Here is a 24,252-nt window from a genome sequence, read left to right on the forward strand (position 1 = left end):
TTGATTCTTGAAATGGTCCTCTCAGGTCCTTTACAAGACAGAATGTTGAATAAAATAACATTTGAACTTAGTCTACCGGTTGTCTGCATGGTTGGTCCTTATATAGACAGGAACTTGAGACAATATATCCACAGAAAAGTATTATTAATTAAACCAACTATCACATGAAGCAAAAACGTGTAAAAAATGTGTATAATATATATTTTTATTCAAATTTTTCAGGGGTGCTGCAACACCCCTACTTCCTGCAGCTATGTTTCCCGTGGATATATTGTCTGAAATTCCTGCCTACATAGAGAGCAATAGTAGGCACTAACTCCGCTCTTTTTGTAGGCACTAACAAACTAGGGTTTTTGGATAAATGCAGAAAATAAGGTCTATGGTAAACACAGGTTTAGGAGATCTTATACGTTTCGTTCTATGATATAATCTTCATCAGCTAATGTTACATAAATGCTACAGAATTTTAAAAAAGTAACAAAAAAATCACATATAGCACATACAGTAAATGCTTCATAATTCCCTTCGCTTTATCTCAGAACAAAACATATAAGATCTCCTAGGCCTGTGTTAACCTATTCTTTCCCTATTCATTTTCCCAATAGGAATGGCTGAACGAACCAGCGATAACTAATTTCCGGGTTTTAGGACTACATGTTGGCGAACTCTAATAGGACCATCCACGCAGACAACCAGTTATGAATACTGCATTTTCAACCCCGCCCTCTGGAAACGTATTTCTCAAATCTTAGTATCCCCCAGAACAACCTCAATTCATTGGGGCATGGACTCTACAAGGTGTCGAAAGCATTCCAAAGGGATGCTGGCCAATGTTGACTCCAATGCTTCCCAAAGCTGTGTGAAGTTGGCTGGATATCCTTTGGGGGTGGTGGACCATTCTTAATACACAGGAAACTGTTGAGCATGAAAAACCCAGTTGAACATTAAAAACCCAGGCACTTAAATATTTTGTCTTGCCCATTGACCCTCTGAATGGCACACATACACAATCCATGTCTCAATTGTCTCAAGGCTTAACAATCCTTCTTTAACCTATCTCCTCCCCTTCATTGACACTGATCAATAAGGGATCATAGCTTTCACCTGGATTCACCTGGTCAGTCAATGTCATGGAAAGAGCAGGTGTTCATAATGTTTTGTACACTCAGTGTACATGAAGGCTACAACCTTCTAAGTCTGTCGTAATGGATATTGCCGTAGCACAAGCAAGACGCAGTCTACAAATTGCATTGCAGCAAAAACAATGAGTGTTTTTTTCTATGTGTGTCTTGCTTGTTTGATCTACAGTAGCTTGCCTAAATAACTGCATGTAACTCCCCTCCTGAAAAAATAACATGAAATTGCTGGACAACTTGTTTGAGTCATGCTTATGTTTGCAATAGCCTACTGTTTCAACAGACAAATAACTATGTTTGTTCAAATGGTTTTGTGTACAAGTGGAGCAGCTGAAAGGAGGTAGGCTAGTGGATCTCGAATGCACAGAAATCTCCATATTTTTAGCAACAGCAAGTTGGGTTCCAGAAAATCTTCACCCATATGGTCCCCATGCAAACCTTGGCCATGTTGTGGTCAATGGTTCGAATGGGTATGGCCTCTTGGATTCCTGAGAGCTAGTTTTCAACCCAGTCATATTGATGATGGATGAATGTGTTAAAATGGATTCCCTACGGATTTAGATGTAATGTACATGATACAGCTGTGCAACTTCTAGTATGCTATGCTTATTTCCTGCTACCTATTTGGTTTGACCTGAAGGTCTCCTTTCCTTCAAAATATTGGACTGAAAGGAGATGATGAGAGGAGGTCAGACTATTGAGACACACCATGGTATCAAGAATATTTATCCCAAGGCATGCATGCCCAACAGGGTAATTGGGATTTAGGCCTAGTTAATACACTGAGTAACAGCAATGTCATTCCAAGAGTAATGAGAATAATATGATTGAGTAAAATATTAGGAACAACAAACAAACAAAATATTAGGAACAACAAACAAACAAAAAATTGGGAACAACAAACAAACAAAGCAAATATGCCTAATTACTTTCCCCAAGAGAGAAAATGCAGGCTGGAACGTCAACGCATTGGAGGCGCGAGAAAACCCAAAGTTGCACTTGATTTAGTTCACGTGACCGGAGTTCGTCCTTTATGGCCGTTGGATTTCCAGTCATTTTCTGCACATCTACTCCAACCGGCGCACATTGGTGAGTTAAATTGAATCCACTCAATCTCGCGTCTGTGGGAGGAGTCCAGCTCAACAGCTGGCTGGCTCGCTTTGATGCTTTTTGACCCTGCCACACCGCGATACACTGTCTGTGCCCTTTGAAAAAAGCACACATTGTCCCATTCAAAGAAGAAAAACGGACAAGGAGGACTTAAAACTACCCAAAGATTTGATGGACTATTGCAACTGCATCGTTGAATCAACTGAACTTAGTTTTTCGTGAGAAACACCGGAGATTTTCCTCGTTAAATGGTGATCATCATTGGATTGTCTTTTGACAGAGGTATTGCAGCTAGCTGAAGGCGCTCAGACGAGCAAGAAGAAACAAAAGGTGAGAGCGAAAAACTTGATTCTAATCCAAAAGGGAAAATGTGATATACTGACAATGTATCTTATCTTTATTTCCTGTAAGAATTTGCTAGAGTTGATATCTAGGGAATTCAGCATCAAACCTCTAACTGAAGTTATGCAAATGTTGCACATAAAATTCTGTCATTTTGCTGCGAAAGTGTCAAAAAGCTGATCATCTGGTGTGTTTACACTATAAACCAGGCGGCTAAAATAGATAACTGATCTGATGATCATGATAGCCAATAGTGACAACACGATGATGTTGAGTATTTATCAATTTTTCCTCTTTCTAGACTGGACACGTCGCCGCTTTACTCTCTCCCTTTCCTCGCACCCAACTTGGGGCCCAAATCACGAACAAATCGGCTGAGATGCAGCTGCCAGTCACCTTGAGTTAAATGGTAGCTCATGAGAGGAGAGTGCAAGTTTGGCCAAGGACGAGGAGAAAGAAGACCGATTCCCGAAGCGGAGGGACAGGACGGGGAGTGGACATGTCTTTTTGGGCGATACTACCTGTCAGTCTGCCTGCCTTGACCATCACTGGAATTTGGGTTGTGTGAGTGCCTCTGTTTTTGTTTTAATCTAGGCTTGAACCCAAAGGCAGGCAGGTGGTGATATTGAGCAGTTTCATTGTACTGCCAGCTATACACTCCTATCCCCGTGGACAGGTACTACATAAAAAATTGCATTTTAGCCATATTTAATGAGATGGTGGATATAAAAATATATGCATACTTTCTTTATGAAACACAATTTTACCATCACCATTTAAGAGTGGCTAAATGCTAGTCCCGGATGTTGCGTATTGCGTTCAGACAATCAGGTTGCAGCAGTCTGTTGTTTACATTTGGTCTGAACGCTGTACACAAAGTCAGGAATTAGCATTAGTCACCCTAGCATGGTGGTGTAAAATGGTGTTTCATAAAGAAAGTAGGCATATTTTCCCAAAAATGTCCAGCCTTTCCCCCCCAGAAAATCAACGCCTTTGCAGCCTGAATGAAGAATGTTTTATGTACGAACCGGTCCACAGGATACGAGTGTATCACAGGAGGCTGCTGAGAGGACGATGACTCATAATAATGGTTGAATGGAGTCAATGGAATGGTATCAAACACATGAAACACATGTGTTTGATGAGATAGATTAACATTCCATTTATTCTGTTCCAGCCATTACTGTGAGCCTGTCCTCCCCAAATAAGGAGAGTGAGAGAAGGAAAGATGGATAGGGAGGAAAGGGTGTTGGCTGCTGTGTTGCTGCCAGTTTCCTCTCACCTATAGGCTTGGGCGGTATACCGTATGCTGGGATATTTGGACATAGCCACTGGATGGTTTTTCAATACTCTCAATACCGTTGAAACTATTTTTGAAACAAATGTTTTTCAATTAATTTTAATATTTGTAGCTACTTTTTAAGTAAATATCTGCAGTCAACTTGTGCAATACCTTAGTAGATAAAGCAGATTATGTTCTTCATTTCACCTGTCACATTATTTAGCATTATGAAGCTTACATGCTGACCACATGTCTCGTGAGCGAGTGTTGCAAAATAAAATTTAATTCATAATTTCATCCACACTGCTCGTGCGTGTCAATGAACGGCTGTGTAGCTAGGCGCTAAAATAGAACTTGGTTCTATTTGTGACGCTCGACGCCCTGCAAGTCCTGCCTCTCCCATATCCTCATTGGGTTTTAGGAGCATATACCCACATGAGTGGTTGAAAGATGATCTGAGGTCCACACTCTAGTCCAGTCGGTTGTGGTAATGCACCTTAAAGTTGGTTGCAAACCGCCATATAAAGTCCAAAGAAGAAGAAGCCTGAAGGAGGAGAGATTCCTAGAATTGAACTCGGTTGACTGTTTGATCTGTAGATTAATTGTCAGAGGATCTTGTGCGTTTCAGGTAAAATAATAACCCAATGTTTATATCCCAGGACAAATTAGCTAGCAACAGCAAGTTACGGAGATAAATTGCCATACATTTTTAATGCTTTTTGACCTGTCCCCAAATTAATATAATTGGTTCAGAGTTTGTTTTGATATTTCAACCTGCGTGTCCTGATCGCGTCTGATGTGGGGGGACAAAATCAACTTGCGCGGACGCACGCGAGCCTGCGGTCTGGTCAGCATGTTACCATAGTTAACCAGAACAGTTGAGCCAGCCACCTATTTGTTTGTAAATAGCACAACGGGAGAAAGGGGTAGCAGGTTAGTCCAGCTGTGTATTGAGAGGGGTCATGTTTTATATTGAAAGTCAAGTGCTTTTTATTTATTTCAGTAGAGTGATCAGGGTCGTGCAACTATAGTTATCCTTCACAGAAAATAAATTGGTGCAACACATTCGGCAGAAAATAGCTTAATTTTCATCAGATGACAACAGAAGTGCAACGCTATTTGGCTGGCAGAGTAAATAAGCTTACAATGAAGAAGCAAGGTATTTTTTGCACGACCATCATATTTATACTGTTTATCATAGAAAAAAATAGCCAGCTACATATCCTAATGTTTTGATTAAAGTTAATCTTGCATTTTAGCAAGAAAAGTAGGCTGGCTACAAAGAGAAAATAAAAGTACCGGAGAAAAGTATCTACCCATCAGTCAGAGCGAGTCTGCTGATAGAATGCCCGTTTGGGAATTCTCATCATAGTGGAGAAGTCCAACCGAAGCACAAAATTTGTCTGATCCTGAGCAGAAATACAATAAGAAGTGTTATTCTGCATGAACACGACCTGTAAATTTAACTTGCTAGTTATCTAAGTAAGTGGCTGAATTAATACATTGACGGGGTATCATATTGTATTAGCTTTCTGCCATGTTTGAGAAGTCAAGCCCTTTGGATTAGTTATATGTATAGCTGCCACTGCTATCTTTGATTTCCTTGCGTTTCTTTCTTTTCCTCTGTTCTCGGTTCATTTTCTCCTTCCCCCTCTTCTCCGAGCTGGCCTGTTGCCCTAGCGACTCCTGACTCCACACAGCTACAGCGTGTACACATGCTGCTCCAGAGCCAGTAATGTTGTTCCTGTAGACAAACATGCATCCAAAACTTTGTTCATTTGCACAATATCTCTACTTCACATTTGCTTGTAAATGTCCAAACTCACCAGAAATGACATTCGGTAGTTCTTACCTACAGTACCTTCGGGAAGTATTCAGACTCCTTGACTTTTTCAACATTTTGTTACGTTACAGGCTTATTTTAAAATGGATGAAGTTCTTTTTTTCCTTCATCAATCAACACACAATACCCGATAATAACAAAACAAAAACTTTTTACTCTTTTTATTATTTTTAAATCATCTATCTACACACAATACCCCATAATGACAAAGCAAAAACTGTTTTTTAGAAATGTTAGCAAATTTATTAAAAATAAAAAAACATACCTTGACTTGAAATTGACCTCGGATGCATCCTGTTTCCATTGATCATCCTTGAGATGTTTCTACAACTTGATTGGAGTCCACCTGTGGTAAATTCAATTGATTGAACATGATTTGGAAAGGCACACACCTGTCTATACAGTATAAGGTCCCACAGTTGACAGTGCATGGCGCCCCCTTGTATACTAAGCCGGTAATACTGTAAATCCCGGGATGAGAGAAGGACCATATGAACATCTGGATACCGCCCAACCCTACCTATTTCCTTCTTGTCCAGTGGGCCTCACAAGGCTGCCCTGTCTTCCAGAGCAGTCAATGGTCCCTCTCCCTGGGCAGCGGAATTGAAAAGGCACGCTTTGTTACGTAAAGGCCCTCCTCCCACTGCCGTGGCTGGGTGGAAGTAGGGTAAATACTGGGCTGCCGGGGTAGTCAGAGTGCTTATTCAGGACTTTCACATGGGAACACACACACACACACACACACACACACACGGTAAGCCCTTCTCAGCCCTGCACCATGAAAGAGCTACTCAGAGCTAGACGATGACTTTATGGTCCACCCATAGCTAGCCAGCTTCTTACATTGATTCTCCCATTGACCTTTCAGTTCACTAATGTTTAAATAAAATTGTTTTATTGAAGAGCTGTGTCTATTCAGTACAGTGTCCTTTTTTCCATGCTCTTCAAAATGCTGAAAACAGGTGTCCGAAAATGCTAAAATTATATTGACAATTTACATGTAGCCTAGAGATACCCTGAGGTAAGTTAATGTGTACTGATAGTCAGACATTCAACTCTTCTCTGTTTTGCTTCAGTGAATGAAATCTTAGATGTTGATTTGATTACAGAACAACAAATGATAGCAGCACTCTCTCTGACATTTCATCTCCGTTTCATTTGTCATGAGGCATTTCTGCAGTAAGACCTTTTTAGATTCAACAGTCTCTCTACATTTCTGTTCAGTTTATAGTTGTCCATACTTTGATATTATTGTCCAAAAACTGTTACCAAAATCCACATGTGACTTGGACTAGAGTACTAGCTTATGCATGTGCCCAAAACCTAAGCTACAGTCTCGGATGACATTGTGTTATTTTATAGTGTTCCAGAATGTACAGATTCTAGAAGTTTCCATAGGAAAACATGGCTTTCCCTTCTGCTCCCTCCCAGTCATGCAATTATAGCCAAACCACACACATACACACCACCACAACTCACCCTACGGATATAAGCACATCTATTATTATCATGCCACCATATACAGCCCATATAGCTAGTATCAAGGCAAAGAAAGAGCACTTTATTTCGAGAAATTCTCTATAACCAAACCACACTTGGTGTTATTTTAACTTCAAGAACTCCATGAGTTCACAAAAACGGGTTTGAGGAAAAGGGAAAAACGGGTTGAAAACAGTTAGCCAGCCCAGCTCAGTGAGGCGTGACTGTTCAGGTTGAGTGAATGTGGTGATTGTGTTTCTGCAGGAGAACTCTCTTGCTCTTTTTTTTATTTTAAATCTGTCCTCCATGTTTTTGAAACCCTGAGAGGCCCATGCAGGGTGAGGACACTTTCAATAATCTATTACTACCTGTGTTTTGTCTGTCATTCACACCTACCTGTCCTATTTTCACTTTGTGTGTGTGTGTGTGTGTGTGTGTGTGTGTGTGTGTGGCAGCATACACAAGCTGATTTGTATTTTGGGAGCAGTTACTTGGTGTTTTGAGGCTCGTAGACTAGCGTCTCTTTCTTTCTCCCTCTCCTTTTATCCCCCTCTTTCACTTTTAACCCTCTCTCATTTTAATCTCCCCCTCTTATCTCATCTATCCCCTTCTCTTTTATCTCCCCCTCTTTCTTCCTCCCTCCCTCCCATCGCTTACCTCTCTCTCTATGATGATTATTCATGGTTGCTGGGGTTTTAGAGGCAAATGGTGGAGTGTTTGTTTACCAAATGTAATTTCGTTTTTGGTCTCAGGTGATCCGTGTGTCTAAGACTGTGTCATGTTGCTCCTAGTTTTTGATGTTATGTTGGTGTCTGTGTGCGTGCTCAGTCCCCTTCTGTACTCCCTGTTCACTCATGACTGCATGGCCAGGCCTGATCACCGACAACGATCATACCTATGATGAAAATTACAGGCCTCATCTTTTTAAGTGGGAGAACTTGCACAATTGGTGGCTGACTAAATACTTTTTTGCCCCACTGTATATATATTTTTTGTATATATATTTTACATTTTACCCCCTTTTTTTCTCCTCAATTTCATAATTGTATGCAATTAGTAGTAGTTAGTCTTGTCTCATCACTGCAACTCCCGTACGGACTCGGGCGAGGCGAAGGTTGAGAGCCATGCGTCCCCCGAAACACAACCCAACCAAGCCGCACTGCTTCTTGACACAATGCACATCCATCCCTGAAGCCAGCCATGCCAATGTGTCGGAGGAAACACCGAACACCTAGTGACCTGGTCAGCGTGCACTGTGCCTGGCCCGCCACAGGAGTCGCTAGTGCGCGATGAGACAAGGATATCCCTGCCAGGCCAAACCCTCCCTAACCCGGACAACGCTGGGCCAATTGTGTGTCGCCCCATGAGCCTCCCGGTCGTGGCCGGCTGCGACAGACCTTGGACTCGAACTCAGAATCTCTTGTGGCACAGCAGTGCCTTAGAGCACTGCGCCACCCGGGAGGCCTCATCCATATATTCATGTATATATTCTTATTTCATCCCTTTACTTAGATTTGTGTTTATTAGGTAGTTGTTGTGGAATTGTTGGAATGAAGAGATTCTGGAGGCAGGCGCAGGAATGCGTAATAGTTTTTTAAATTAAGCCCCAAATTAAGGCGTGCCGCATAAAGGCACGGGATGAAGACTAAACAAACACGTAACAAAAACACAGGGTTGAAACCCAGATGAGTGAGGAGTACCTCAAATAAATAACACTAGCGCACAGTGATTTTCACACGGAGACCCGTAATCATCTGCGCAATCAACAAGGACACGAAAGCCCAAAACACACAGCACAGGTACTCGCATGCACCAACGGACATTAGTCGATAACCCAATGGAAACCAAAGGATACAAGTACTTATACAAGTACTAATCAGTGGGAATAGGGGACAGGTGTGCGTAATGAAAGTTCCCGGAGGTATCGGTGACAGGTAGGTGTTGTGGAATTGTTTGATTATGGTTAGATATTACTGCACTGTCAACTAGAAGCACAAGCATTTTGCTACACTCACAATAACATCTGCTAACCATATGTAGGTGATGGAGGTCGACCGATTTATGATTTTTCAACGCCGATACCGATTAATGGAGGACCCAAAAAAAGGCCGATACCGATTAATCGGCCAACTTTTTTATTTTATTTGTAATAATGACAATTACAACAATACTGAATGAACACTTAATATAATACATCAATAAAATCAAATAAATAAACATGGTCAATACGGTTTAATTAATGCAAAAATAAAGTGTTGGAGAAGAACGTAAAAGTGCAATATGTGCTATGTAAGAAAGCTAACGTTTCAGTTCCTTGCTCAGAACGTGAGAACATATGAAAGCTGGTGGTTCCTTTTAACATGAGTCTTAGATATTCCCAGGTAAGAAGTTTTAGGTTGTAGTTATTATAGGACTATTTCTCTCTATACGATTTGTATTTCATTAACCTTTGACTATTGGATGTTCTTATAGGCACTTTAGTATTGCCAGTGTAACAGTATACGACAACAGCCACCGACAGCCAACGACAACAGCCACCCTCGAAGCAGCGTTACCTATCGCTCCATAAACGCTGCGGCCCTTGCAGAGCAAGGGCTCTATCAAATCATAGACTTAGTTATAACATAATACCACACAGAAATGCGAGCCTTAGGTCAGTTAATATGGCTGAATCCGGAAACTATCATCTCAAAAACAAGACGTTTATTCTTTCAGTGAAATACGGAAACGTTACGTATTTTATCTAACAGGTGGCATCCATAAGTCTAAATATTCCTGTTACATTGCACAACCTTCAATGTTATGTCATAATTACGTAAAATTCTGGCAAATTAGGCGGCCCAAACTGTTGCATGACTCTGCGTGCAATGAACGCAAGAGAAGTGACACAATTTCACCTGGTTAATATTGCCTGCAAACCTGGATTTCTTTTAGCTAAATATGCAGGTTTAAAAATATATACTTCTGTGTATTGATTTTAAGAAAGGCATTGATATTTATGGTTAGGTACACATTGGAGCAACGATATGCACCGCATCGATTATATGCAACGCAGGACACGCTAGATAAACTAGTAATATCATCAACCATGTGTAGTTAACTAGTGATTATGATTGATTGATTTGTTTTTTATAAGATAAGTTTAATGCTAGCTAGCAACTTACCTTGGCTTACTGCACAATGAGAGGCAGGTGGTTAGAGCGTTGGACTAGTTAACTGTAAGGTTGCAAGATTGATTCCCCCGAGCTGACAAGGTAAAAATATTTCGTTCTGCCCCTGAACGAGGCAGTTAACCCACCGTTCCTAGGCCGTCATTGAAAATAAGAATGTGTCCTTAACGGACTTGCCTAGTTAAATAAAGGTGTAAGAAAAAAAAAATTGGCCAAATCGGTGTCCAAAAATACTGATTTCCGTTTGGTATGAAAACTTGAAATCGGGGAAACAAGCTCAGACTGTGAAAGTATGTTTTGAACGGTCATCCAACTCGGAATTCCAAGTCGGGAACTCGGGCCAATTTCTAGAGCTATGACATTCCGACCTGAAGGTCAATGATGTCATTATTTGACCTTTTTATTTCAAGTTCTAGGATAGCTAAGAAATTATTACTAAGTGTACAGTATGTTGTGTAGTAAGCTGTTAGTAGCCCATGGGCCTCACTGAGAATTTGGTCCCTCATCCCCCTCAGCGCTTAGCCTACTGTTCTGACTTGGTGGTGCACATGTAGCCTATAGCCTGTTTTTAGAGAAATGTCATTATCATTATTATTATATTATTATATCATGTACCAGGAGCTGGGCCTGGCCGCCACATCTGTTGACTCATCCAGCTGTAACGCATAGAATTCACTGGCTTGTATGCGAAGCAGTAATTGTTTAAAAACATCTGCAATGTCACTGATGCATCATGAAACAGTTGTTTGATGAAGTCATTGTCTGTACAGTTTTTTGGGGAGTCTTTTCCCCCAGCATTGTCCCAGCCATATCCACAGCAGCAGGAAGAATGAAGTACTCCACAATAGTATGGGGCTTGCCTGTCCTAACCACTCCGTAGCTCACCATATAAGACTCTTCCAGCCCCTTCTTATTAATGGCATCTTCTTGACTTAATGGCATCTGTTCCCGGGCGTAGAATTTACATGACTGTAAGTCGCTTTGGATAAAAGCGTCTGCTAAATGGCATATATTATATTATTATTACTCGAAAGTCATCTCAATTCTTGCTAAAAAAAACCTTGTGGCTTATTTTTCACATTGGCATGTTTTGTTTCCAAATGTCTGCGCAAGACTGAAGGTTTCATCTAGTTGTGAGGTAGTACTTTTGCACATAACACACTGTAGCTGAGAAAAGGCACTACTCCTAATATAAGTGAACCCCAAATCAATGTAGTTATCATATTTGCGCCTCTTTGATGGTCCAACGTCCTTGTCTGTTGTTCAGTGCTTTCCCAGGTAAGGGGGCAGTAGCTCTTCAGCTGCATCAGATTCACACCTGTCAGTGTCCATGCTAGCTGGGCTAACAACATGTAGAATTACTGATGCTAGCATTGGAAGTGCTCGTGGAAGCAGAACAACTTGTGTCATCGACAGGTGCAGGTGTAGTACTGCTGGTAGTTGCAGTACTACCAGTAGAGCTGGTGTCTCTATGGATGCGGGTCTTGAATGAGCAGCAGCTACATTTGGCTACATACTGACCGTGAATGGAATTCCCGCAAGAGATTAACGGGTAATTTGATTGGATGTTAATTATTTGACTGGGCTACCTGTATTTGACATTGTGTTGTTATTTCGCTGAACACTAGATGGTTTCATTTGATTTTTGCCAGTGAAACGAGGCTACTCAGGCGAGAAGAACATTTAACATGAACATTTAAGTCATTTAGCAGATGCTCTTATCCAGAGCGACTTACAAATTGGTGCATTCACCTTATGACATCCAGTGGAACAGCCACTTTACAATAGTGCATCTAAATCTTTTAAGGGGAGGGGGGGGTGAGAAGGATTACTTTATCCTATCCTAGGTATTCTGAAACCCCACCTCTAAGGAATACCTAGGATAGGATAAGTATTCCCTCTCACCCCCCCCCCCTTTAAGATTTAGATGCACTATTGTAAAGTGACTGTTCCACTGGATGTCATAAGGTGAATGCACCAATTTGTAAGTCGCTCTGGATAAGAGCGTCTGCTAAATGACTTAAATGTAAATGTATTCCTTAAAGAGGTGGGGTTTCAGGTGTCTCCGGAAGGTGGTGATTGACTCCGCTGTCCTGGCGTCGTGAGGGAGTTTGTTCCACCATTGGGGGGCCAGAGCAGCGAACAGTTTTGACTGGAAACATCAAAAATGTATAGCCCTGTTGGAAAATAGAAATGGACTGTTTGAAAATGTGAAGAATAATAAAATATATATTTTTAAATGTGAATTACATTTTTATTTGGCGTACCACCGACCGAATTGCAAGTACCCAAGTTTGGGAATACCTGCAGTAGATGATGGAACATTGCTAATGGGACTTGCTTCCATTCAGCCACGAGCATTAGTGAGGTCAGGCACTGATGTTGGCCGATTAGGTCTGGCTCGCAGTCGGCGTTCCAATTAATCCCCATGGTTTCAGAGCTCTGTGCAGGCCAGTCAAGTTCTTCCACACCGAACTCGACAAAACATTTATTTGATGAACTTCGCTTTGTGCGTATGGGCATTGTCATACTGAAACAGGAAAGGGCCTTCCCCAAACTGTTGCCACAAAGTTGGAAGCACAGAATTGTCTAGAATGTCATTGTATTCTGTAGCGTTAAGATTCCCCTTCACTGGAACTATGGGGCCTAGGCCGAACCATGAAAAACAGCCCCAGACCATTATTCCTCCTACACCTAACTTTACAGTTGGCACTATGCATTGGGGCAGGTGGCGTTTTCCTGTCACCTGTGAAACACAGATTCATCCGTCGGACTGCCAGATGGTGAAGCGTGATTCATCACTCCAGAGAATGCGTTTCCACTGCTTCAATGGCGATGAGCTTTACATCACTCCAACCGACGCTTGGCATTGATATGATATTTGTGCACATAAAGATGTAGGACAATTCATCTCATGTAGGCAAATACAATTTTGTTCCCTGTGTTAACCCTCCTGCTGTGTTCTTGGTCGAATTGGACCGATTTACAAGTTCTTTCTCTAAAAAAAATGTAGTTAATTAAATCTGATTGGAACTTCTCAAAGTCAGGGGCGTGGTCGACAGTGCGCACCTCATCTCTGCTGTCACATTCTCAACTACCGAGAATGGGCGCATATCCGTCTATAAACCAAAGACTGTAAAAAAAATATGAACACAGCCTACCTATCGCTCTTGTAGTTTATTTGGCCCGGTCAGAATCCGCTGCCAAGGGCTGCTTGATTGCAGCGGGGCGATGATGTTGTTTCTTTGCGTTTCGGTCTTGCTCCGGTATACTGGGGTGATGTCCACGTACATTTGTCAACATATTTGAGGCGTTGGCAATTGCATAGGCTTTTCTCGTTGAGTGTGGCGACATACTGTTAACGTTTTATCCACAACTCTCTGTCCGTCGCCGTTGTATTCGACTGGGAAGCCAAAACATTCCCAAACTGGATATTTAAACAATGATGGAAGATTCTCAAATTCTGGTTGATCGACCCCACCACTTACATAACTAGTTCCCGGCTGCGCCTCACAAAATGACAGTTTGAAATGCGCCAATTAAGATTTTAATTTTGATTGCAACGTGCACATAGACTCTAGTTGTTTTAACGGAAAGGCCTGAAAAGTTGTTTTCAGCTCAGATTTACTCAAGAGATATAGGCCTACAATGCAGCATAGCCTAAAGGCCTCGTGTTTTTATTTTGTATTTTTGATGTATTCATTTAGGTTCACAGTGTGGACCGAACCTAGGTACCCATACCTACATGTGTGATTACACCCCTACAAAATCACATTGCATATTTGAATATGAATGAGTGGGTATTAATAAGTGCAATGCTTCAAGTAATCAAATGTTCAAGTTCCAGTTGTGTGGTCCAGATATAAGACCATGGTTAGTTGATGAGTTGAGTCGGGTGTGTTGCATCCTGCCTGATGTGTTTAACCCTAACCATGTGCCCTTTACCTGATCCACGTTGTCTGTCTGATGTATAGGCTAACTCTTTTCTTCGTCACAGGTACGCAATGGCCTTGTACAACCAGCATGTCTGCCCTGTGGATAACTGGTACGTAGCTAAATCATACCCTATTCATGTTAATGTGTAACTGACAGCCTTTGAACTACTTTGCAGATATGAAACAAACAGACAATCATATCAGTCAAAAATATAATGATGTTATAAAACCAACATTATAAGAGGTTTTAAAAATGGGTTATATTTGACTCCACATTCCATGACATACAGTAAGGAATTGTTGGAAGAATTGACGGATGCAGTTCAATGCATGATTAATATAATTCACCAATACATTTCTTGGTAGTCCAAAAAAGATTGCTATCAGGTTGTAAATCAGTTTCAATGACTCAATATTTTGGACAAAAACTGATGAATGTAACTAAGGCTGGGAATGTCAATACAATTAAACTACCAGGGGCAATGATCACAAGTCAGTCATAACGTGGCTAATCGGCTAGCATATCTATTTATATAGCGAACTAAAAACACAGAGCCTAACGTTAGCTATATAACTAGCTAGGAGGATGGCATGTCATCGGAGGAGTAGGTGAGTGGCTGACTTTTTCCTTCAGTTTTTCGGTGGCTACACAGCTAAAGATGTCATTTGGTGTGCCAGAGCTCAGAATAACTGGTGAATTTAAGAACTCGTAACAGTCGCTGAATGTGACCGGTGTCAGTAAACCTAGGCAAAAAAAAAAAAGTCATAGTAAAAGTTCCCAAATGTAAGAGGACTCCTGTGGTATTTACATATTTGCAGTAATCCATTTCTAATGTTCTACATTTGCGCTGTTGCAACTGCCTGTAAACACACTGTCATGTTCAAAGTGAATGATGACAATCCCTTGTGGCAAATGGCTTGTTTACATAAAGGCCTACTGTAGCTCTGATTGGCTATGTTAACCAGCTAAAGTTATAACCAGTTATTAAACTAGAATTGACAGCATTTTAGCAACAGTTAACCCACTCTTCCCTGGGCGCCAGAGACGTGGCTGCCGATTAAGGCAGCCCTCCGCACGCACCTCTCTGAATCGGAGGGGTTGGGTTAAATGCAGAACACACATTTCAGTTGAACGCATTCAGTTGTACAACTGACTAGGTATCCCCCTTTCCCCTTAAAATTGAAATCCTTGAATGGGCCGCCTAAGCATTTCCCCCCCCGGGCTGCCTATATGTAAAAAAAAACAGATATAGATTTTTTAATTTAATTTTAGAAACACATTTTTGGGATGGAAAAACACTTTCAGTGTGAACTCAAACGATTAAAACCAGATATAAAATATGCAGAAAAGATCATGGAGCTACAGGATATGTTTTTTATAATACACCCCCTGCCCCTACACCACCTAAGCCCCTTTTTGATCCAGGGCAAACCCTGTTTAGGCTAGTTAATGTTTAGGCTACAAATAGAAACTCTATAGCACTCACGGCCATTGTCCCTATAATGTGACACCACACCTGTTTCTGGGGCTAGTAGGTGCAGACACTGACCTACAGCATACAGTATGTCTAAAGGGAATGCTAGAAAAACATGAATGACAACTTTATTGAGAGCAGGTGGAATAACACTCCAAGTACCATTGTATTGTCTCACTCTGTGGTGGTAGAACCAATAATATACAACATTGATGCTAATATTTACCTCGGGTCAAACACACCAGTATAATGTTGCTGGTCTTGTGAGAATTCAAACTGTGCCTCACAGAGGGAGGTGCATTCCTCTGTGTGTGTGGGTTTATATGGCGTGGGAGTAGCTGTGGTTCACCAGAGTATTTCTGGGTGATGTGAAAACCACACGTGTGTAATGTGTGTGTGTGACAATGTGTGTGCACCGTGACATGCTGTCCTTAGTGATGATGTTTAACTGTCTTTGACTCACTCCCAAAGTCTTCCACCATACTGGGTGTGTGTGGGGTTGTCAAAACTGTCTTCCATGTAACGTCACTTCCAGACTAGTATTTCCATAACAGGACTATTGCAATGGAGAAACATAGTCTGCTATTACACACTAGACTGTTCCACAGTGTTACAATTACAAGGCCTGACATGATTTTTAAAACCATGTACTCATCAAAACATTCCCCCTCCTGTGTGTGTGTGTGTGTGTGTGTGTGTGCATTTTATTTGTCTAGGCTGTATAACCAGTCATGTGAGGAGGAGCTTTATCTACAGAGTGGACCAACTTTGTGCTGTACTCTGGACAATGTTCCTCTCATCAGGTTAGTCTAATCACTTACTTACTCACTCGCCATGCTGTGCTGCTGCCTCCATGCTGTGCTGCTGCCTCCATGCTGTGCTGCTGCCTCCATGCTGTGCTGCTGCCTCCATGCTGTGCTGCTGCCTCCATGCTGTGCTGCTGCCTCCATGCTGGTCCTTCTGTAGCTCAGTTGGTAGAGCATGGCGCTTGTAACGCCAGGGTAGTGGGTTTGATTCCCGGGACCACCCATACGTAGAATGTATGCACACATGACTGTAAGTCGCTTTGGATAAAAGCGTCCGCTAAATGGCATATATATATGCTGTGCTGCTGCCTCCATGCTGTGCTGCTGCCTCCATGATGTGCTGCTGCCTCCATGATGTGCTGCTGCCTCCATGATGTGCTGCTGCCTCCATGCTGTGGTGCTGCCATGTTGTGTTGATAAGATGTTGTTGTCATGTTGTGTTGCTGCCATGCTATGTTGTTGTCTTAGGTCTCTCTTTATGTAGTGTTGTCTCTCTTGTCATGATGTGGGTTTTGTGGCAGGTCATTGTAAATAAGAATTTGTTCTTAACTGACTTGCCTAGTTAAATAAAAAAATAAAAAAATAAATCGCTCAGTGAATTTAGAAAAAGTAAAACAAGTGCTCATATCAAATGGCACCATAATCCCTATATATTTATTTTAATTTAATCTTTATTTAACTAGGCAAGTCCCAAACCTGGACAATTGTGCGCCGACTCCCGATCACGGCTGGTTGTGAGCCCGGGATCAAACCAGGGTCTGTAGTGAAGCCTCTAGAACTGAGATGCATTGCCTCAGACCTCTGCGCCACACAGGGGCCCCCAAATAATCCACTACCTTTGGTCAAATGTAGTGTACTAAATAGTAAATCGGTTGCCGTTTGGGATGGTCACAGCACACAAACTCTAAGTTCTATTTGTCACCATTCAGACAGACTGACCATGCACACAGGAAAATACTCTCCTTCTATCTCTACTACATCATTCTCTCTTGAACACCCTTGTTGCCACAGGAAAGAGAATAATAATCTCTGGCCTCCTGCCATGCTATAGAAGTTACAGCTGCCTCGCTGCCCTAAACGAGTTTCTGAAGAAAATTGCTAAGACAGGAATTTCTCTTTTTGTGACAATTTTAACTCACTGTGGGAGCAACCGACACTCTTTAAAAGAGAAGGCATTCACTCTAACCGCGGAGGTTCCCGGATTATCTCCATCAACATAGCAAACTTCTTAAGAGACTGACTGTCTAGTCTCCAGTCCTCCATCTCCAGTCCTTTCTGTCATAATAAGCAGCAGAGGACATGGAAATTGTATTTAAAGGGGAAATAATATATATATATTTTTTTAACCAGGTAGGCTAGTTGACAACAAGATCTCATTTTCAACTGTGACCTGGCCAAAATAAAGCAAAGTAGTGCAACACAAACAACACAGAGTTACACATGGAATAAACAAACATACAGTCAATAATACAATAGAAAAAGTCTATATACAGTGTGTACAAATGAGGTAGGATAACGGAGGTAAGGCAATAAATAGGCCATAGTGGCAAAATAGTTACAATATAGCAATTAAACACTGGAGTGATAGATGTGCAGCTGCACAGTATTGTTTCTTTTCGATGGCGGTTATGACATCGTTTAGGACCTTGAGCGTGGCTGAGGTGCACTCATGACCAGCTCGGAAACCAGATTGCATAGCGGAGAAGGTACGGTGGGATTCGAAATGGGCGGTAATCTGTTTGTTAATTTGGCTTTCGAAGACCTTAGAAAGGCAGGGTAGGATAGATATAGGTATGTAGCAGTTTGGGTCTTCAACCTTGAAGAGAGGGATGACTGCGGCAGCTATCCAATCTTTGGGGATCTCAGACGATAAAAAAGAGAGGTTGAACAGGCTAGTAATAGGGGTTGAAACAATTTTGGTAGATCATTTTAGAAAGAGAGGGTCCAGATTGTCTAGCCCAGATGATTTGTAGGGGTCCAGATTTTGCAGCACTTTCAGACTATCAACTATCTGAATTAGAAGTGGGGGAGGTTTGGGCGAGTTGCTGTGGGGAGCGCAGGGCTGTTGACCGGGGTAGGGGTAACCAGGTGGAAAGCATAGCCAGCCGTAGAAAAATGCTTGTTGAAATTCTCAATTATTGTGGATTTATAGGTGGTGACAGTGTTTTCTAGCCTCAGAGCATAGGGCAGCTGGGAGAAGGTGCTCTTATTCTCCATGGACTTTACAGTGTCCCAGAACTTTTTGGAGTTTGTGCTACAGGATGCAAATTTCTTTTTGAAAAAGCTAGCCTTTGCTTTCCTAACTGCCTGTATATATCGGTTTCTAACTTCCCTGAAAAGTTGCATATCGTGGGGCTATTCGATGCTAATGCAGTATGCCACAGGATGTTTTTGTGCTGGTCAAGGGCAGTCAGGTCTGGAGTGAACCAGGGGTTATATCTGTTCCTGGTTCTACATTTTTTGAACGGGGCATGCTTATTTAAGATGGTGAGGAAGGCACTTTTCAAGAATAACCAGGCATCCTCTACTGATGGAATGAGGTCAATTTCCATCCAGGATACCCGGACTAGGTCGATTAGAAAGGCCTGCTCACTGAAGTGTTTTAGGGAGTGTTTGACAGTGATGAGGGGTGGTCGTTTGACCGCAGACCCGTTACTGATGCAGGCAATGAGGCAGTGATCGCAGAGATCCTGGTTGAAGACAGCAGAGGTATATTTGGAGTACAGGTTGGTTAGGATGATATCTATGAGGGTGCCCATGGTTACAGATTTGGGGTTGTACCTGGTAGGTTCATTGATAATTTGTGTGAGATTGAGGTCATCAAGTTTAGATTGTAGGATGGCCGGGGTGTTAAGCATGTCCCAGTTTAGATCACCTAACAGTGCGAGATCTGAGGAAAGATGGGGGGCAATAAATTCACAAATGGTGTCCAGGGCACAGCTGGGGGCAGAAGGTGGTCTTTAGCAAGCGGCAACTGTGAGTGACTTGTTTCTGGAAAGGCGGATTTTTAGAAGTAGGAGCTCATTTTTTGGGCACAGACCTGGATAGTAAGACAGAACTCTGCAGGCTATCTCTGCAGTAGATTGCAACACCGCTCCCTTTGGCAGCTCTATCTTGTATGAAAATGTTATAGTTAAGGATGGAAATTTCAGGGTTTTTGGTGGTCTTCCTAAGCCAGGATTCAGACACAGCTAGGATATATTATGTCCCAGAGAAAGTCCTGTCAATGTAAGTAACCTAATCTATGTTCTTTTAACTGTTAGCTCTGATGGTATTGATCAGAGCTAACAGTGAATGATCATATGTCTGTATAATTGAATTCCGCTGTTTGCGCTGAAACTGTCTGCCTTAGGAAGAAGCCCACTGTGGTCAGCTCACTCATTACCATTGGTTCAAATGTCACTGAAATGTCTACCTCGGATCAGCCTCTCAGAATAGCCTGAGAAACAAGGTTCATGAAATGTACATCTTACTTACATCACAAAACATTCATATTCTGGCCATCTCTGAATCACATGGAGATGATTCCTTTGATGATGCAGTAGTAGCTATACATGGTTATGGAATTTACAGGAAAGATAGAAATTCAAATGGAGGTGTTGCTATATATGTCCAGAGTCCTGTTCCATTTAGGCTGAGAGAGGATCTCATGTCCGATGACATGGAAGTAATGTGGCTACAGATTAGTTTGCTTCACTTAAAGCCTATTATCGTAGGAAGTTTCTATAGACCACCCAGTGCTAAAAGTCTGTATTTGGACTGTGTGAAATGCTCGATAATGCATGTGAGAAAAAAACAGAGGAGCATGTTTTCTGGGTGATTTAAATATTGACCGGTTGACATCAAGATGTCCACAAAAAAACAACCTTTAAACTGTAACCGATGCCTGCAATCTGGTTTAGGTTATCAGTCAATCTTACTGGGTATTTAAAAACAGAACAGGAACTCAATCATCCATGTGTATTGACCACCTCTTTACTAATGCGGCAGAAGTCTGTCCTAAAGCAGTATCCACACTCATCAGATGTAGTGATCATAATATAATAGCCATATCTAGAAAAAACAAAGTTCCATAGACTTTACCTAAAATTGTGTATAAACAATCATACAATAGGTTTTGCAATGATTCCTATGTCAAAGATGTGAAAAATCCTTGTTGGTCTGATGGGTGTAACGAGGAACAACCTGACACCGCACTTGAATCACTTATTAAATGACTTATTCCGGTTACTGATAGGCCTGCCAAGAACTTCCAAATCCTCATGGATAGATGATGAATTGAAAAACTGTATGACTGAGAGGGATGAGGGAAAGGGAATAGAAAATAAGTCTGACAACACAGCAGATTGGCATACATACAGTAAATTGAGAAATCACGTAACTTAACTAAACAAAAAGAAGAAACTATACTATGGAACAAAGAAAATGATATAAATAATGATTAAAAAGTGACTTAAATGAAATTCTAGGCAAAAAAGTGAACTCTGCTCCATCCTTCATTGAGGCAGATGGCATGTTCACAACAAAACCCTTTGATATTGCCAACCACTTTAAGAACTTTTTGTCAACAAGATTAGCAAACTTAGGCATGATATGCAAACAACAACCACTGAGCCTTCAAATTCATGCATAATGGACCAAATAATGAAAGACGAGCACTGTTATGAGTTCAGCAAAGTTGGTGTGGAAGAGGTGATAGTAAAACAAAATATCAGCCATCTTGTACCAATGACCTGGATGGTAAATTGCTGAAGTTGTTAGAGGAAAACACAGACTCCTGCTTGCCACATCTTCAATTTAAGCCCAGAAGACGGTGTGTGCCCTCAGGTCTGGAGGGAGGCAAAAGTTGTTCCACTCCAAGAACAGCAAAGCACCCTTTCATGGTTCAAACAACCGACCAATCAGCATGTTACCGGTGCTTAGCAAACGTTTGGAAAGAAACGTGTTTGACAAAATAAAATGTTATACAGAAAACAAATTAACAACAGACTTTCCCAGCATGCTTTTAGGGAAGGGCACATGCTTGGCACTGACACAAATGACTGATGATTGGCTGACAGAAATTTATAGTAAGAAGATTGTGGGAGCTGTTTTGTTATATTTCAGTGCAGCTTTTGATATCATTGATGCTAATGCTGGAAAAACTAAATGTTATGGTTTTACATCCTCTGCCTTATCATGGATTGAGAGTTGCCTATCTAATAGAACACAAGAGGGTTTCCTTTAATGGAAGCCTCTCTAATGCAAATTTGGTTGAGTGTGGCAGCCGGCTTGGGCCATTATTGTGTTCTGTTTTTACTAATGACCTTCCACTGATCTTAAATAAAGCCTGTGTGTCTATGTACGCTGACGACTCAACCTTATACATTTCAGATACGACAGTAAAATAAATAACTGACACCCTTCACATAGAGCTCCAGTCAGGTTTTGAATAGCTGACTAGTAATAGGCTGGTGTTAAATTTCTCTGAAACTAAAAAAACGATTGTTTTTCTTTTACAAAAGACTCACGCATCCCTAAACCTCGTCTAGATCTATTACTGAATAATGTGGCGATTGAGCAAGTTGAGGAGACTAAACTGCTGGGTGTCACCCTAGATAGAAAGCTGTCATGGTCAAGACAATAATTGCTCAAATAGAAAGAAGTCTGTCCATGATAAGGCTTTGCTCTGCTTTCTTTCTAAATCAACCAGTCAGGATCTACGGGACCTAGTTTTGTTACACCTAGACTACTGCCCAGTTGGAAAATTGCATTTGGTCCAGAACAAATCAAATTCTATTTGTCACATACACATGGTTAGCAGATGTTAACGTAAGTGTAGCGAAATGCTTGTGCTTCTAGTTCCAACCATGCAGTAATATCTAACAAGTAATCTATCAATTTCACAACAACTACCTTATACACACAAGTGTAAAGGAATTAATAAGAATATGTACATAAAAATATATATGGATGGCCGAATGGCATAGGCAAGATCCAGTAGATGGTATAGAGTACAGTATATACATTTGAGATGTGTAGGGTATGTAAACATTATATGAAGTGGCATAGTTTAAAGTGACTAGTGATACATTTATTACCTCCAATTTTTAATTATTAAAGTGGCTAGAGATGGAGTCACTATGTTGGCAGCAGCCACTCAATGTTAGTGATGGCTGTTAATCAGTCTGATGGCTTGAGTTAAAAGTTGTTTTTCAGTCTCTCGGTCCCAGCTTTGATGCACCTGTACTGACCTCGCCTTCTGGATGATAGCGGGGTGAACAGGCAGTGGCTCGGGTGGTTGTTGTCCTTGATTATCTTTTTGGCCTTCCTGTGACATCGGGTGGTGTAGGTGTCCTGGAGAACAGGTAGTTTGCCCCCGGTGATGCGTTGTGCAGACCTCACTACCCTCTGGAGAGCCTTACGGTTGTGGGCGGCGCAGTTGCCGTACCAGGCCAGACAGCAGTTGCCGTACCAGGCCAGACAGCAGTTGCCGTATACAGCCCGACAGGATGCTCTTGATTGTGCATCTGTAAAAGTTTGTGTGTTTTTGGTGACAAGCCAAATTTCTTTAGCCTCTTGAGTTTGAAGAGGCGCTGTCACGCTGTCTGTGTGGGTGGACCATTTCACTTTGTCCATGATGTGTACGCCGAGGAACTTAAAACTTTCCACCTTCTCCACTACTGTCCCGTTGATGTGGATAGGGGGGTGTTCCCTCTGCTGTTTCCTGAAGTCCACAATCATCTCCTTAGTTTTGTTGACGTTGAGTGTGAGGTTATTTTCCTGACACCACACTCCGAGGGCCGTCACCTCCTCCCTGTAGGCTGTCTCATCGTTGTTGGTAATCAAGCCTACCACTGTAGTGTCGTCTGCAAACTTGATGATTGAGTTGGAGACGTGCATGGCCACGCAGCCATGGGTGAACAGGGAGTACAGGAGAGGGCTGAGAACGCACCCTTGTCGGGCCCCAGTGATGAGGATCAGCGGGGTGGAGATGTTGTTTCCTACCCTCACCACCTGGGGGCGGCCCGTCAGAAAGTCCAGGACCCAGTTGCACAGGGCGGGGTCGAGACCCAGGGTCTCGAGCTTAATAACTATTTGGAGGGTACTATGGTGTTAAATGCTGAGCTGTAGTTGATGAACAGCATTCTTACATAGGTATTCCTCTTGTCCATGTTGGATAGGGCAGTGTGATTGCGATTGCGTCGTCTGTGGACCTATTGGGGCGGTGAGAAAATTGGGGTGGGTCTAGGGTGTCAGGTAGGGTGGAGATGATATGGTCCTTGACAAGTCTCTCAAAGCACTTCATGATGACTGAGTGATTGACTGTAGACCCTGCCACATACCTCTTGTGTCTGAGCCGTTAAATTGTGACTCTACTTTGTCTCTATACTGACGCTTAGCTTGTTTGATTGCCCTGTGGAGGGAATAGCTACAGTGTTTGTATTCGGTCATGTTTCCAGTCACCTTGCCCTGATTAAAAGCAGTGGTTCGCGCTTTCAGTTTTGCACGAATGCTGCCATCAATTCACGGTTTCTGGTTGGGGAAAGTTTTAATAGTTGCTGTGGGTACAACATCAACAATGCACTTGCTAATAAACTCGCTCACCTGATCAGCGTATTCATCAATGTTGTTGTCCGACGGTATGCGGAACATATCCCATTCCACGTGATCAAAGCAATCTTGAAGCGTGGA

At 41.9% G+C, this 24,252-nt stretch overlaps 1 protein-coding gene across 3 annotated transcripts in view; it reads left to right on the top strand.

Annotated features, from left to right (window-relative positions):
* Positions 1–2,213: 2,213 nt before the first annotated feature.
* The window catches only part of LOC124038373 (transmembrane protein 150A-like), a 74,577-nt gene continuing 52,538 nt past the window's right edge, over positions 2,214–24,252 (top strand). Inside the window, exons 1-4 of one of the 3 annotated variants that reach the window (XM_046354184.1) lie at positions 2,214–2,576; positions 2,890–3,152; positions 14,360–14,407; positions 16,489–16,575. In XM_046354184.1, the coding sequence (XP_046210140.1) occupies positions 2,995–3,152; positions 14,360–14,407; positions 16,489–16,575 (293 nt within the window). In that variant the 5' untranslated portion in view covers positions 2,214–2,576; positions 2,890–2,994. Of the gene's footprint in view, positions 2,577–2,889; positions 3,153–13,542; positions 14,236–14,359; positions 14,408–16,488; positions 16,576–24,252 lie in introns of those variants that run through there. The other 2 variants (XM_046354182.1, XM_046354183.1) reach the window with 2 other exon arrangements.

The sequence above is a fragment of the Oncorhynchus gorbuscha genome, linkage group LG06 (assembly GCF_021184085.1).
Source record: "Oncorhynchus gorbuscha isolate QuinsamMale2020 ecotype Even-year linkage group LG06, OgorEven_v1.0, whole genome shotgun sequence".
NCBI classification, from domain to species: Eukaryota; Metazoa; Chordata; class Actinopteri; order Salmoniformes; family Salmonidae; genus Oncorhynchus; species Oncorhynchus gorbuscha.